This window comes from Myotis lucifugus, unplaced genomic scaffold (genome assembly GCF_000147115.1).
Source record: "Myotis lucifugus unplaced genomic scaffold, Myoluc2.0 scaffold_99, whole genome shotgun sequence".
NCBI classification, from domain to species: domain Eukaryota; kingdom Metazoa; phylum Chordata; class Mammalia; order Chiroptera; family Vespertilionidae; genus Myotis; species Myotis lucifugus.
This window is the reverse complement of record NW_005871147.1, coordinates 1,625,279-1,637,434: the sequence shown is the minus strand read 5'-3', so window position 1 is coordinate 1,637,434 and position 12,156 is coordinate 1,625,279. Positions and strand designations below refer to the sequence as shown.

Below are 12,156 nucleotides of genomic sequence, written 5' to 3'. Positions count from 1 at the left end.
TCAGGGGCACGTGCCCAGGTTGTGGGCTCGATCCCGGGTGGGGGCCGTGCAGGAGGCAGCCAATAGAAGAATCTCCCTCATCATTTATGTTTCTATCTCTCCCATGTAAAGAGAGGGGCTTTACATGGCTTTCATTAAGAGACACAGGCACAGATTTTAAAACATAGTAATAATCACTAGAGATGTTCTTCCCCATCCGAATCAATTCCAACATACTGAACAACACTCTCTTTCTATTTTATTCCTCCCTCACCCAACTCTTGTGGGGAAATCACAGCCACTCGCCGCTTCCAAAAGGCCTCTGAATCTTCCTCAAAACAACAGTTTCATAGATCTAACCAATAATCTATATATATATAAAAAGCCAGAGACCGTAATGCCATCACGAACATAATGACCTAACAACCGGTCGCTAGGACACCCACTGTGGCCAGCGAACCGGCCTGATCTAGGCCAGTTTGCCCCCAACACCCTGATCAGGGTGGCCAGGCTCCAATCAATCGGTGGCAGTGGCGACTGGCGAGCAGGTGGAAGACAGACCTCTTGGTACCTCCTCCCGGCCCTCAGGCTCCAATTGATAGGTGGTGGGGGCAGGGCGAAACTGGGGACTGGCAAACGGGCAGAACATGGCCCTGATCGCAAGCTAGGCCTAGGGACCCTAACCACGCACGATTTCATGTGCTGGGCCTCTAGTATGATTATAATGAATGTGCAATGACCTAACAACCAGTAACAGGAAATTGTACAGATCTCCAGAACTATGAGAAAATCATAAAGAAAATCTCCCTCAGGTAGCTAAAATATTTACCTACCTTCTATTTCTTGCCCAATAGAAAGTCCAGCCCATTTTCGCTGTAAAAGAAAAAAGAAAAAAAATAGACACTTAAAGTCAAATCAATCAAAATTAGATAAATGAGGAATTTCCCTGAATTTCAGGAACACATTCAAAGACCAAAACATGGTATACTCTTTTATGTTGAATTGTCCCACAAACAGATATGTTGAAGTCTTCGTCCTGGCACCTGTGAATGTGACTGTATTTGAAAATAAGCTCTTTGCACATGGAATCAAGTTAAGATGAGGTTATATCAAATTAGAATGGGTTCTAAGCCAAAATAACTGTTGTCCTTACAAGAAGAGAAGACACACAGATACATGGGTAGAAAGTCATGAGGCGAAGGAGGCAGAGAATGAAGTGATACATCTACCAGTCAAAGGACAACAAGGATGGTCAGCAACACCAGCAGCTAAGGATGGAACAGATTTTCCCGAGGGCCTTCAGAGAGAGTGTGGCATGCTGACACGCTGATTTCAGACTTCCCGCCTGCAGAACTGTGAGAAGAAATTTCTGCTGTTGTCAGCCACCCAGTTCTTGGTATAACTTGTGACAGCAGTCTAGGAAACTTATGCACATCCATCCCAAAACACACAAAGCTTGCCTTTTTACAGTAAAGCCAGCACCACTGAGTAGATGCTCATTTGCGTAGTATAACTCTCCCAAAGCTCTTTGTAGCATCAGATAGTTCAGTATCTAAATGCACTGGGGTTAGTTATACTGTTTGTGACAGTATCACAGAAAGAAAAACATTCAGTTCATAAAAACCAAATTAAAACTGGTCAGACAATGTATACTGAAACCCAAGCAGGGATTCAAATCATTAGATGGCCACAGCTAGTCTCTGTGTACCAGCCAAAGGATTCTCAGGCATTTGCAGCCAGACTTCAGCTTCTCTCCAGGTCGAGAATGGTTACAATGGCAATAATGTATGGAGGCAGACCCAGATTGTGTTTAGGCAGGAATTCGGGACTGGCTTGGTACAGATTCAAAATTAGTAACCACTGATAACACTCCAAAGAACAGTGAGAAAAATAATTTTTGGCTGAAAATCAATAGTTTGTCTACTCATCTGAACACTGTGGATTTTGTGGTGGATAGCTAACAGGATGCTGAATTTTAAATGTGTACAACATTAAGTGCTCTCCCTTACATCATAGGTCACTCTCCCTCCTCTCTGCCCTTCACACCCCTCTTCTGTAATATCCCATCCCACACACAGCCAACCTGAAATTTAGCAGCATGCTGGTTAAGCCCAGACTTGGGGTCACAGAGAAGCCATATTTAGGTTCTGCACTTCAATTCCAAAGACAGCCTCAAAGTATGATAATAACAGTATCTACAGTATAGGGTTGTTTTAGAAGTAAATGAGCAAATACATGCAAAAGTTACTTAGAATAATATCTGGCCTACAGTAAATGTTGGAGGGAAATTCTTTTTAACACCAAAAAGACAAGGAGAAATAGTCAGAAATCATGAGTAAATCACTGCTTATTAGAAAGAGGAGGGGTAGTATTTACAATGCTTAAGACTGTGAGATCAGCAGCATAAGCAAGGTAATAAGGAACAATAGAACACACACTAGTACCTGTGGTGCTCCTAGATTATGGATTATATGTCTGGAACAGTGCTAGGCAATTTTCCCTCTGCAGAATCCAACAACAGTTACAAATGTGATCGCTATCCTTCCAGTCATTACTGGAGCCCAGCAAGTTAGGTTGTAATTTGAGATAACAATTACTCATATCATATTCTTTAGTCTGACATCAATGCATTTAAAAATCACTATTAATAGGTGTCAACTTTATAAGTAAATGCTATTTTTATATCTGCTCTGTTACCCTGGAAGTTAACATTAAAATAACTTAGCACCTTATCTGAAAGCTAACTGATAATACTGCAGAATTTTTTTAAATTAGGAAAAAAAATCAAGGTAATAAAAGGCAGACACAGTAAAATTGGAAATTAAGGATATATCTTTAAATTCCCAGTATATTATCTAGATGTTTTTCTTCAGCGTGGAACAATAGTTATAGGAAGAGTGATGCTTGCTTTAAATGGATTGCTGCCTCCACAACCTGCAGGAATGGAAGAGAATAAATTAACACCTGAGTTACCTGAGGTAAGCTGAATGCAATGCTCCCTGGAACCACTGATGGATGGGTCCTCAGTGTAAATGTGTACCTGTGGCTGGGAGAGGTCCTCACAATCACATGCCTAAAAGACAGAAACACAGGCAGCACTCCATGTCAAAGGAGATGAAGAATACCATTTCCAAATGTGTTCATTTCCAACAACTGAGACTTGATGAGTACCAGGCGGGAAAATGGCATTATATGACAGTCCTGAAAGACTAGGAGCACAAATTTCATTTCTAAAATATGTGAGCCAGTCAAAATGTTTTCCAGGCATAAGGAACACCTTGAGCCAAACACACATCAAGCAGAATGAGGACCAAGTTCAAGAGAGTATATATCACTCAAAATATAAACTTCATTACATTTCCAGTTTACATAAACTGATAACCGTTTTTTTTTTTTAGTTTACTTAAAACTGATAACAGTGATTTAGTCTTTAATATTAAGTAAAAACTATATGAATTTCCTCTCCTGAGAATTATTTCACCTCAAAATAGAATAAAGGGAGGAGAACCAAAGATAGAACCGGATATGGCAGTAAAAAAAGTTAGTTTTCAGGACAAGTGTTTAAATCTCTTTGCAGACTTTCACAATAGGTTGAAGAAGTAATAACCTAAAAAGATGGTAAAAAATTTTTACAAAATATATCAGCTTTCATATACATATTAATATTTACTATTTCAAAGCATTTTATGCTAATTCACCCTGCTCAGAAGTTACCTATAAACAGATAAAATATAGTCCTTTCATGATAATCTTTTATACCAAGAAACTACCAAGAACTGTGTATGAGATAGAAGCTTCAAACTGTTATGTGCTATCTTTTTTTTTTTTTTAATATATTTTATTGATTTTTTACAGATAGGAAGGGAGTGGGATAGAGAGCTAGAAACATCGATGAGAGAGAAACATCGATCAGCTGCCTCCTGCACATCCCCTACTGGGGATGTGCCCTCAACCAAGGTACATGCCCTTGATCTGAATCGAACCTGTGACCCTTCAGTCTGCAGGCCGACGCTCCATCCACTGAGCCAAACCGGTCAGGGCACGTGCCATCTTTTTTAAATTACCTTTTAGAAAGCTATATTTTTTAATATTAATGGTTAATGTTTCCATACATTATCAGTTTGCCACTAAAACACAAGTTCCTTATAACTACTATATTTTAAATACCCCCTTCATGAGCACAGTGAACATTTGACATATATAAAAGAATTCCATAAAAAAAATTCTCACACTGATTATCCATACTGCAGTTTATATGTGGAGAGTTCTGTGTTCAACTGAGCATCACAGAATTTTAGGACTGAAAACAATATTAATATAATCATGTACTACAGATCCTTATTCTGAAGCTGAAAAAACCACAGATTATTACCAATTCTAACTCTGAGAAACTCATGTATTTCACAGAAAAATTAAAAACAAACAAATAAAGGCTCAGTTAAAATCCTGCTTCTTGCCCTGATCGGTTTGGCTCAGTGGATAGAGCATCGGCCTGGGGACTGAAGGGTCCCGGGTTCGATTCCGGTCAAGGGCATGTGCCTTGGTTTCGGGCACATCCCCAGTGGGGGGCGGGGGGGGGGGCGTGCAGGAGGCAGCTGATCGATGTGTCTCTCTCATCGATGTTTCTAACTCTCTATTCCTCTCCCTTCCTCTCTGTAAAAAATCAATAAAATATATTTTTTAAAAAAATCCTGCTTCTTTATTCCTTATCTCCCTAGTCTGCCTTCTGGTACAGCCCCTTACCTCAGTCAACCTGAGAAACATGGAGGGCACTGAACTTGGTAGCAGGGCCTGTGGAAGTTCTGGCAGTGGGGTGACATGAATCAGTTAAAATAAATGACAATTAAAAATGCTTATAAAGATTCTATATTGGTTGTGCATCTTCTAATTTTCATGCCTTTTAAATATCTTAGCATCACTGATCAAAATGGCTAATATTTATTGAGGACTTATTAATGTGCTAGGCACTGTCCTAAGTGCTTTATTTGTATAACTCAATCTTTACAATTATCATCATTCCCTTTTTACAGATTGGGACAGAGACACAAAGATGGTAACTTACCCATGGTCACCAAGTTCATAATTGGCAGAGTCAGAATCTAAACTCAGACAACCTGACTTTGGAGCCAAAAAACCTAATGGCAATGCTATATATGATTCATATGACCAGTATGTTTAGTTCTGCTAGGAAAATTGATTTTTAAAAAAGTTATAAAAAGCAATATATGCTTTTAAAAATGTTATAGTTATGAAAGTTTAACACAGTTAAGACTGAAATACATAACTTTCTCATCTCTTCCATTTTCCAACTCAGCAAGGGGAATAAAAAATTATTCTCAAGTTAACTAAAAAATAAGGGCTCTCTAGAACTTTCTAAAATACCATCTAGCAGGTATTTCTTCTAGCAGGTTAGAAGAAAAACAAAGTTAGGTACTCACTGGCCAGACTGGAAATCTTTTTCATTCACAACTGCACAGTTGGTTAAAGATAATTCATCTGTAGGACATCTCGCAGCTTGCATACTCTATAAAAAGAAATGATTAGGAAAATGAAATTATCTTTTATAACCTTAAAGACAGTTTATGCCTTCCTGTCCTCTATTCCTCATCACCTGTTGTAAGCACCTATTGTTTTTACTCCCAGCACCCCTTCCTTTGTGATAATAGCAAACCCTTCCTTTGAAAAACTGTTCCTTCCTCATTCCACATGCTTTTGTGGGTGTGCCAATCACAGCACACATACGGCCACATAGAGTCCTATTCCACCCATGGGGCCTTATGTAGACCTGGAATAAAAGAAAGGAATTCTCCCTTGCCTCACCACCACACGGAGGAGGACTTTCTGCTCTAAGAATAAACCTATCACAAAGAAAGCAAAGGTAACAGAGACACAAATAAAACCTTGAAACAGAGACCTGATAACCAAGTTAAAGTCCTTGAGTCCTGAACGTTGGTTATAAGCCAATAAATTCTCTTTTTTGCTCAAGCTTATTTGAATTGGTTTTCCACCTCTTCAAAGAGAAGAATCTTAACTGATTCAAACACAATGAAGTAGATTCAATAAGTTTGATAAAGTGTATCATGAAAAGTATCTATACTAATAAAAGGGTAATATGCTAATTAGACCAGACATCTTCCGGACATCCATCTGGACATCCTTCCAGACAAAGCCACGGTGGCCCACGGTGGCAGGGGCCGAGGCAGAAGCAGTTAGGCGTGACCAGGCCGGCAGGGGAGAGCAGTTAGGGGCGACCAGGCAGTTAGGAGCCAGCAGACCCGGATTACGAGAGGGATGTCCGACTGCAGGTTTAGCGGGATTGGGCCTAAACCGGCAGTCGGACATCCCCCGAGGGGTCCTGGATTGGAGAGGGTTTAGGCCGGACTGAGGGACCCCTCCCCCAACCCCCATGCATGAATTTCGTGCACCAGAACTCTAGTAGTTTTATAAGAGATCCCAAGTGGCTCTAAGCCATGTCTCTTACAGATTGAGAAAAACCAAATTCCAAATAGCTCCCAACAAAGATAATTACAGGGTTACATTTTTTAAAAACAGGGCATAACAATCTTTTGATCAACAGTGGCTAGCAAAACATTCCTCCATATAATGTATTTATTAACCATTATATATATGTAATGTATATATATGTTATATATACACTATATATAATGTATTTATAACCCTCCACTGTTCTCTCAGGTTTCCTAGTTAGTGAAATATTGCACTCGTAGTCAGTCTTTTATAACTACAGTGCCCATTCTTCAAACCTCAAGCCAAAGCTGATTCTTCTTTGTCTCCCAAACACAAATTTATAGAGGAAAACAAATTACTTTTTGCTTCGCTTTTGTTTTAACCAAAGGCTAGTTTCGATAGTTATCCCAGTTGTCTAGAGCAGTGGTCTCTAAAGTGGGATATGTGTACCTCAAGTTTGTCTGGTAATCCAAGTATCAAAACAAACTGAATAGGTGTATCACAAAATATTAAACCAAGAATTTAAAGAATAATGAAGCTATGACTTTACTTTCTGTATTATTAATAAATAAAAGAAAATTGAGAATATATTTTTCATCTTTAGCTCATCCTTTTTATTTTGCTATGTGTTTTATATATATTTATAAACTATTAGAGGATAAGTTATAAATATATATACATATAAATGATCAATACATTTTTTACTTACGGGATTCATGATAAACTGTTTGGAAATCACTAATTTAGAACATGAGATGAATAAAGTCTAGGTCATAAGTTTGATTTCTGAATGAGACAGTATTTTTGTCCACGGACACAATTTGACCAGTCATCTGACAAAAATATACCCAGCCTTTTAGTTTCCCACCTACCCTGGGGTCTCTTTCACCTACAAGACATTACCATTTCTTTAAATCAACATTTCATTGAAGAAAAACATACGTACAGAAAAATATATACATTGTAAATGTTTGGTTTAATGGATTTCTACAAAGTGAACACACCCAAGGTAACCAACACCCAGTTGAAGAAAGACATTACCAGCATTCCATACTACCCAGCTCTCCCCACCCCCATCACTAGATTTTTGCCCCCAACCACAGATAACTACTATCTTGTTTCTATCACCAGATAAAACCTTAGATGAGTTTTGCCTGTCATTGAAAATTTTATATATAAAGTGGAATCATACGTCATGTATTATTCCTGTCTGACTTCTACCCTTCAATATTATGATTGTGAGACTCATCCATGTTGTGGCAATAGTTCACTCATTTTCATTTATCTTATAATATATAATTATAGTAACATACCACCATTATGTATCCACTTAAGTTGTTTCTAGTTTTTAATTATGAATCCTGTTGCTATTAACATGTTTGTACATGTCTTTTGGATGATATCTGTATGCATTTCTATTGAATATATTCCCACCTCACCCCACCCAGCCTCCAGTAGAACGGCTGGGTCATAAACATCCATATGTTCAGCCTAAGGAGTTTTGTCTAAGGTATACAATGTGGTGTTTTGATATAAGTATACCTTGTGCAATGATTACCACAATGAAGTTACATAGTTACCATTTTGTGTGTGTGTGTGTGTGTGTGTGTGTGTGCCCACGTGTGCATGGTGAGAACACTTAATATCTATTCTTTCAGCAAATTTCAAGTATACAATATGTTATTAACTATAGTTACCATACTATCTAGCATTTCAATTGTTTCTAAGGGCGGTTTAGTCAGGGTACCAAATCTACTATATGCAAAAAATAACTACACTTTCTTAAATGTTTGAAAATTGGATATAGGTGAAGGTATTAAAAGGAAGAAAAGGCATTAAATGAAAATCTGGAAATAACAAGGTTGAGTAAACATTTGGGAAGAAATCTGGAAAAAAACATCTTCAACAAGTTATAAGGAACTAAATGGGAGAGCTCAAAATGCTATTAATGGTTCTCCATTTTAGCATACATCAGAATCACCTAGAGAACACTTAAAAGAGATTGCAGGGGTCCTGGCTGGTGTGGCTCAGTTGGCTAGAACGTCATCCTGTGCACCAAAAGGTTGCTGGTCCAATTCCTGGTTAGGACACATACCTAGGTTGTGGGTTCAATCCCCAGTAGGGGCAGATATGAAAGGCAACCTGCTGATGCTTTTTTCATACATCAATGCTTCTCTTTCTCTCTCTCTCTCTGTACCCTATTCTGGAGAGGGGGAGGGAGAGGGGAAAGAGAAGGAGGGGAGGGGGAGAAGAAGGAGGGATGGGGAGGGGATGGGAGGGGAGGGGAGAGGGAGACTGCACGGGCCTTACTTCAGAGCTTCTAATTTAATCAGCCTGGGGTGGGGCCTGAGAACTTGCATTTTGAACAAGTTCTCAGGTGATGTTAATTAGCTGGTCTGCAATCTCCACTTTGAGAATCATTGTACTAAGGAGAAATAAACTTCATAAAAAAACAAATACTGACAGCTTCATTTCCTTCTACAATAGAAGAGAAAAATGTGGAAAAGAGGCTTCAGTAATGCTTAGTCCATTTCATCATTTAACTTGGTAAATATAATTAAGTTTATTTTGATTCTTAATTAGTAGTAAATTGATTAAAAGGGTATATATACAAAAAGCAGTTATCAGGCTCAATATCTGCAGGTGAAGAAAAGACTGTATTGGAGTCCAGCAGCTGTTAAAGTTATATCTATACTATCTTATTAATGATGTAGATAACAGAATAAACAACAGTGGAGTATTCAATAGCTTGGCAGAGAACATAACATTAAAATTCAAACTGAAGACACTGTCCAAAATGATTAAGGTATTCAGAAATACATATTCATTCATTCATTAAAAGATCATCAATACTTCCATGCCAGGCTCTGTTCTAAACAGTGGGAACTGTCTTTATCCTCTCACAAAATTTTGTTAATATTCTTCTCTAGGAGAAAAGTAACTAGGATAACTAACATTTTAAAATCCCCTAACACAGATGTTCTTTGGAAGACCCAGAATTAGTGATAATTACTATATTCATTACTTGTCTAACCAAGTAGGAAAATGTTCACATGCACCTAACACTAAAAACACCTTACAATTTAAAAAACCCACCAGTGAAACCCTAAATACTCTTTGTTATTTAGTAATTTTAAAAATAAAAGTTAGATTTCAAAAATGATGTTATTTCTTTTTCTTTTTATAAGCAAAAATTTAGAGTCACAGAGGTAGGAAAAGTGAGTCAGCTGGGCGTGGGCTCAGGAAACAAGTTACAGAGGCAAAAGAAGGGCCTTTGGAGCTTAGGAGAAAGAGGAAGAGCAAGGAAAACTCATCTGGGGGAAAGAGGGCAAGGAAAGGTGTGGGCAGGCTCTATAGAGCAGCTGCCGATAGGTTCTTGTTTTAAATTAATCATTTTCCCATTTTATTACCAAAGATCTATATGGTTAGTGCAAAATACATCAGAACTTTAGCACTTCATTCTAAATTTAGCAAAGCACCAAAATACCCTGCATTACTCATAAACAGCTAATGCAAATTCATTTGGTTTCAAATCTATAGAGCACAAAGTTGTCACTTTTTGGCTTAACGTCAAAATGAAAAATCAGCCCAGCCGGTGTAGCTCAGTGGTTGATCGTCAACCTATGAACCACAAAGTCACGGCTCGATTCCCAGTCAGGGCACATGGTGGGGTTTCGGGCTCGACCCCCAGTGTGGGGCGTGCAGGAGGCAGCCAATCAATGATTCTCTCTCATCATTGATGTTTCTCTCTCTCCCTCTTACTCTCTGAAATCAATAAAAAAATATTTTTAAATGAAAAAGTAAATCAAAATCAATAGCAACAGATAAAGATAACTTAAATTTAAAGATAAAAATGTTTTTAATGAAGAAGGATTAAGTGGCTCCTAAAATTTATTTTTTAAAAAAGGGCCAAGAGCCCTGGTCTGTGTGGCTTAATTGGTTGAAGTGTCATCCCAGGTACCAGAAAGGTCATGGGCACATACCTGGGTTGTGGGTTCAATCCCACCCTTCCTCTTTTTCTAAAATTTACTTAAATAAAGAAAAAGAAAAAGGACCAAGAAATGCCAAATGAAGAAAAATAAGGAGCAGACTTACCCTACCAGACAGCAAGAATAATTTTAAAGCTATGTAATTGTAGAGAAGGACAATATAGTCAATAAGCTATCCTATCTCATAAAAGACAAAGATGCAAATTGACTGTACCTTCTCTACATCCACCAGCCAATCAGAGCGATATGCAAATTAACCACCAACAAAGATGGTGGCTAATTTGCATACGGCGGGCAGGGCGGGACAGTGGGAGCTGCCATCCAGGCCCCTGTGTGTGCCCCAGGCGGTGAGGCTCAGGTGGGTGCAGTGATTGCGGGGGGCCCTGCACCATGTGCGGCCCGGCCCGGCGCGATGCTCTGGCGGGTGCCGCCCCGGGGGTTCAGGCGGCGCGATCAGCGAAGCGGGACTGGGGATTGGCGAATGGGCGCAAGACAGACCTCCTGGTCCTTCCCCCCAGCCAGCAGGCTCCTATCAATCTTCAGTTTCTACTGAAAGGAATGTGGCACCTCCACTGCGCAGTCTCCCAGGACTCGGACTCGCAGGCTCCGGAGTGGAGACTTCAACAAGGATTTCAGCGCCTGCTCAGGGGAAAAACCGCCACCTCCCTACTCCACAGCTGCTTCTGTGTCTGCAAGAAACTGCCCATGCTCCTCCCTGTGAGATGGGCAGGGCCAGAGCCTGAGTTGAGCAGTTCCAGGATAGCAATAGCTGCTGGACCAGTGCAGGGATGGAGGGAGGAACGGCGGGGAAGGAGCAAGGGGGAAGCCCTGGCTCCCTGCTCCTCCTCCCACAGGCATGGCCCTTGCTGCTGTTATGATAAAAGGAGTTGTGCTTTCCTAACTCTGTCTGGGTAAAGAAACAAGTGTCTGTTGACTTCTGATCTTACTCTCTGAGCTGCCAGTTAATCCCTCTGGATGCATCATATCCAACCTCCAAAGGATGTGAGGGGCAGGATCAACCTTCGTTCCATAGTTGAGGAAACTGACCAATAAACACATGTGTCTCATGCCTCAGTGTCAACTCCCGCAGAAATCTCTGGGTAATGACTCAGATTCTATATCTAAGGGTATATTTTCTTCTGTTTTCATGTTTAATTCAGACCCAGGAATCAAATAATACAAAAAAGAATAAAATGGCCGAAACTGGTTTGGCTCAGTGGATAGAGCGTCGGCCTGTGGACTGAAAGGTCCCAGGTTCGATTCCGGTCAAGGGCATGTACCTGGGTTGCGGGCACATCCCCAGTGGGAGATGTGCAGGAGGCAGCTGATCGATGTTCTCTCTCATCGATGGTTCTAACTCTCTATCTCTCTCCCTTCCTCTCTGTAAAAAATCAATAAAATATATTTTAAAAAAAAAAAAAAAAAAAAAAAAAAAAAAAAAAGAATAAAATGAGTTCAGAGGGCTCAGCATTGTATTCCCAGGGCCTTTGGTCCCACACAAACCGCAGAGCTCAGTTATCCTGAGATGAAAGGAAAGGAAAGAGAAACATGAAAGGTTTCCCAGCTCAGTCACAGAGACATCTCATAACCACACATTAAGGACATGACATTAACTTAGGGGTGGAAAGGACACAAATGGAATAGAAGATGGAGTCATTTGGAGTGAGCAGGCCAGCAAGGGGGGTAGTTGGGGTGAGCACACTGGTACGGGGGGCAGTTA

At 39.8% G+C, this 12,156-nt stretch overlaps 1 protein-coding gene across 2 annotated transcripts in view; it reads right to left on the bottom strand.

Annotated features, from left to right (window-relative positions):
* Positions 1–12,156, bottom strand: part of NSF (N-ethylmaleimide sensitive factor, vesicle fusing ATPase) — a 114,012-nt gene that overhangs the window by 97,826 nt on the left and 4,030 nt on the right. For both annotated transcript variants that reach the window (XM_006092209.3, XM_014458721.2), the window contains exons 2-4: positions 5,418–5,503; positions 2,953–3,052; positions 813–852 (exon numbers count right to left, since the gene is read on the bottom strand). In XM_006092209.3, the coding sequence (XP_006092271.1) occupies positions 813–852; positions 2,953–3,052; positions 5,418–5,503 (226 nt within the window). The remainder of the gene's footprint in view (positions 1–812; positions 853–2,952; positions 3,053–5,417; positions 5,504–12,156) is intronic.